The sequence below is a fragment of the Arachis ipaensis genome, chromosome B08, assembly GCF_000816755.2.
Source record: "Arachis ipaensis cultivar K30076 chromosome B08, Araip1.1, whole genome shotgun sequence".
NCBI lineage: Eukaryota > Viridiplantae > Streptophyta > Magnoliopsida > Fabales > Fabaceae > Arachis > Arachis ipaensis.
The window spans coordinates 128,973,144-128,977,220 of NC_029792.2; the positions used below are offsets into that span (position 1 = coordinate 128,973,144).

Sequence of the window (4,077 nt, forward strand, 5' to 3'; positions counted from 1 at the left end):
CAAAGGAAGGTTGGTTTTTTATTTGCGAATGATATATCAGGTTTTTCATGTAGCTGTAATTGAGATAAGCCTCAATGTAGTCCCTGAAGTTGCACTTGAACCTCATAGTAGTCCCTGAACTTAAAAGTTCCTCAAAGTCATCCCCAAACTTGCACTTTGGGACTCAAAGTTGTCTTTCCGACAATTTCTAGACACCTGGCACAACCGGAAAGCTGAGCTGGCAGCCTTCATGACACGTGGGCCTTATTGAAACGACGCTGTTTTAACTGTGGCGCCAAAATGAGATGAAACGACGTCGTTTCATGCTGAAAGCCTCCTTCCTCCTTCCTCCTTCCTCCCTCCTCTCAAAACACAAAACAAACACAACAGAGAGAGTGAGGTTTCTTCTTCTCCGAGACAGTCACCAATGTCGCATGTGCGATTGCATTAACCGCACCGATTTCAGTCGAAAACTCAGGCCCTGGAGCATCGCTGTTGTCATCTCCTTCACAGAATTGGGAAGGCTAATTTCTCTGACACAGGTAAGCCGAAAATGAAAAAAATATGTGCTTTCTCTGTGTTTTGATGTTGTTGTTATTTAACATTCACCAAAGTTCAGGCCGTTTCTTTCAAATGTAATCTGTGGCTATGAACGCCTCTATTTTGGGCTCTGTGCTAGGATTTGATCAGTTACTAGGTTTGTTATGGTGGGAAAAAAAAAAGAAAAAATTCAAATCAGAAATGATACCTGATGTTATTTCTCATTCTTCTGCAGTGCAGCTCATTGAAACTTTCATCAATTTTCCTTTTTTCTCGTTTTTATTCTGATTACTGTTGATTTGTGCTGGTTTTGTTTCTTAATTGTAGAAGTTTACCTGATTCTTTAATCAAATTGATGCTCGTACTTGTTGCTATGTTTTGAAGATTTGTTTAATGGAAAAAATTATTGGTGAGAAACTGTCTGAATTTTACTGATGTTCTCATGCCTTTACTTCGAAAGAGCAATTTGATGGGTTGTCGTGATCAAGCCATTTGTGTATTATTAAGTTCTATTTAAATCATACAAACGGTTAAATCGGATCCTTAAAGGTCATCAGATGGATGAAATCTTTAACTTGTATTTACTTATAATGGATATCATTTTTGTTTCTTACTTATCCTCACATTTTTCGTCATCCGCATTGCATTCAAGACATCTTTTAAGTTAGGATTAGCTAATGATCTCCAATGTGAGCACTTCATGATGTTTCTAATTTCAATCCATCTAATAGTGTTTTTATGCTTCTACCTAATTGGATATATCAATATCATAGTGCTTAAGGATGGATTGAAGTGATGATTTGAGTCATTTTTTATTAGATAATCCTTAAATGCGATACACTTTTGTCTGCATCAATAATAGATAGTCCTCATTTCTTAGTGTTTGGAGACTTTGTCTGCTTCTGGTTACAATCCTATCAGTTGGTTGTCTTTTTAGAAATCTTAATTTAATTTTAAATTTAAATCTGTTGAATGAATGAATAACCCAGTCTTATGTAAATTGATAGAAGTGTATTGTCTAAGAAGCACTCTGGAGATCTTAATTGTGATGGTATAAATAGGCTCAAGCCAATAATTTCTGAAACTACTTGTTTTACCAAAGACACTCCTGGAAAGATAACCATGTGCTGAACTTAAGACTGGTTGGAAGTAAATCTAGTGACACATATCTTCCTGTAAAAATGTGAGAATTTCTCTCCAACAAAAGACACCATATGGAGAAAATGAAGTACAGTGCCCCAACTTCTGCTTTTATACTTTGGCCAAAACCTGAGAGACTAATCACAGGAAAATATTTCAATTGATCTCCCTTTTCTGTAACTCCCCTCTGCTTAAAAATTTGAACAGTAATTTGACTTTGGAAAATGAAGTTTTACTTGAGACGATGAAGGGAACTGAATATTATATTATGGTATCAATAAATACAATATTATTTCTAAATTTTGCATTTATAATAACAGTGAAGAATTTTTGTGAATAACTATCAATAATTTTCGATGATCCTTTTTTAATATTTTTTTTCTGTCTAATTTGTCATGATGAATTTCCCCTCTTTTGTCTTTGTTTAACTCCAGGAACCAACACATCCTGCAATTCCAATACTTCTTGCTGTTGGGACAGTTCATCAGCATCTAATCCAAAATGGCCTGCGGATGTTAGCTTCAATTGTAGCAGACATTGCTCAGTGCTTTAGCACTCATCAGTTTGCGTGCTTAATAGGATATGGTGCAAGGTTGTTTACTGTCTCCACTAAAGCTTTTTTGATGATTTTTAAGTCTCCTGTTTCCATATTGCTTTTTTTTTTTTATCTTAAATTGGACTAGTGTTCTATTATCTATTTTTCATTTTTTGTCTTAGCTTATTAGTTTGCCAATTATAACACAGTTGTATTCTCACCCTTGTCAAGAAGCCAATTCTCATTTAAACTAGAACAAAACTGAGTTTTTGGTTTTCTCATGAACCACTGTTTGCTGGTGTGACTATAGATAGGTCCACCTTGCGTGAGTTGTTGGGAGCAGTGGAAACTGTGAACCATTTCGCTTGCCTCTATCTTATTTAGCACTTCATGATGTTTTTAATTTCATTTTTTAGTGCTGTCTGTCCATACTTGGCATTAGAGACATGTCGACAGTGGCGTTTGAGTAACAAAACTGTAAACCTGATGAGGAATGGAAAGATGCCTATTGCCTCAATTGAGCAGGCCCAGAATAATTACACCAAGGTTAGTGATCATCTTCAAACTGAAAGACTACTTAAGATATGATGTGGGTTGATACAACATTGTCCTAAGACACTTATATATACCAATAATCTAGGTCAAGTATAGTACCAACTGCCATTAGTCAGTCAAGGCTGCTAACATAATGAGTCTCAAAAAACAAGAATATCAAAATTCTAACCTTGATGTTTAAGAGAAGAAATTTTGTTCCGCTTCATGGTGACATTTCCTTCTTTCTGTTAATTAGTTCTTAATAAAAGAATGTGATCTCTGATAGCAAATTATCTTGCATTTGTATGAATTTTAGGCTGTAAAAGCGGGTCTTCTTAAAGAGCTGAAGGGTCCAAAGAAAATAGTATTTTCTTGTGTTTTGATTCTTTTCCTTCCTTAAGGATGTCATGCTTATGCTTTTTTTGACAAGTCAATTTGTTAATTACTTCCATGTATGTAGTTACTGCGGTGCACAGATTTTTGAAATCTATGGATTAGAAAAGGAAGTTTGTCGATCTTGCATTCAGAGGAAGTATGTCAAAAATTGGGGGATTAAATGGCACTTCTTCAGTCTGGAAAAGAAGATATGTAGGCAGATAGCTATTGAAGATACAAAAGCTAACTTTGCTCCATTGAAAGGCTTTACATTCTATATTCTGTGAAAAGCATGGTTTCCTCAAGATCTATGTTTAACGCAATGCCATATACTAACATCATTAGGCACCCTTTTAAGAGTTACAGTGGAAAAATAAATAAATTACTCGAGTGGTTTTCAGCTTTGTTCATTGAAGTTCCTCTGCTACATAATTACATAATTTTTGTATCGTGGCACTATTTCTATCCAATATACACTGCCTAGTTTCAAAACAATTGGGTAGATTCTATGCCACAATTGTGTGATATCTATGTACTTATGCCATAGCTCGTGGTTGCCATAACCGTCGGGCTTTAAAGATGGAGAAGACAAGAACACAGAACCGAGGAGAAGAGAACAGAGTGAGCACTGTGGCCTTCAAATTTGGGGATTAGGGTTTTAACTTCAACTGAGGGACCAAATTGATGCGAGAGAGTTTACTCTGCCACATCAGCTAACCGTTGTAAAGCCCACGTGTCATGAAGGCTGCCAGCTCAGCTTTCCGGTTGTGCCAGGTATCCAGAAATTGCCGGAAGGACAATTTTGAGTCCCGAAGTGCAAGTTTGGGGATGACTTTGAGGAACTTTTAAGTTTAGGGACTACTATGAGGCTCAAGTGCAACTTCAGGGACTACATTGAGACTTATCTCAGCTGTAATTGTTGTCTTAGTTGTAGGGCAAAATTTCGGGTTAAATGAAATGAGCTCGATTAACCT

General features: G+C 36.2%; 1 protein-coding gene across 2 annotated transcripts; it reads left to right on the plus strand.

Moving 5' to 3' along the window:
- Positions 246–3,617, plus strand: LOC107611782 (ferredoxin-dependent glutamate synthase, chloroplastic-like). 2 transcript variants are annotated; one of them, XM_021110199.1, is made up of 4 exons: positions 246–521; positions 2,094–2,251; positions 2,611–2,740; positions 3,045–3,181. In XM_021110199.1, the coding sequence occupies exons 1-4, from the start codon at positions 285–287 to the stop codon at positions 3,126–3,128; spliced, it is 609 nt and encodes a 202-aa protein (XP_020965858.1). In that variant the 5' UTR covers positions 246–284; the 3' UTR covers positions 3,129–3,181. The 2 variants fall into 2 exon arrangements, with proteins under 2 accessions (XP_020965858.1, XP_020965859.1); XM_021110200.1 differs by lacking the exon at positions 3,045–3,181 and adding an exon at positions 3,189–3,617 and having other exon boundaries at positions 269–521.

Bases quoted from the DNA above. Each gene is read 5' to 3' on its own strand.
- LOC107611782 (XM_021110199.1), top strand. From the start codon at position 285: ATGAAACGACGTCGTTTCATGCTGAAAGCCTCCTTCCTCCTTCCTCCT. The intron at 522-2,093 runs GTAAGCCGAAAA...GTTTAACTCCAG, and splicing joins GGCTAATTTCTCTGACACAG to GAACCAACACATCCTGCAAT. The intron at 2,741-3,044 runs GTTAGTGATCAT...TATGAATTTTAG, and splicing joins CCCAGAATAATTACACCAAG to GCTGTAAAAGCGGGTCTTCT.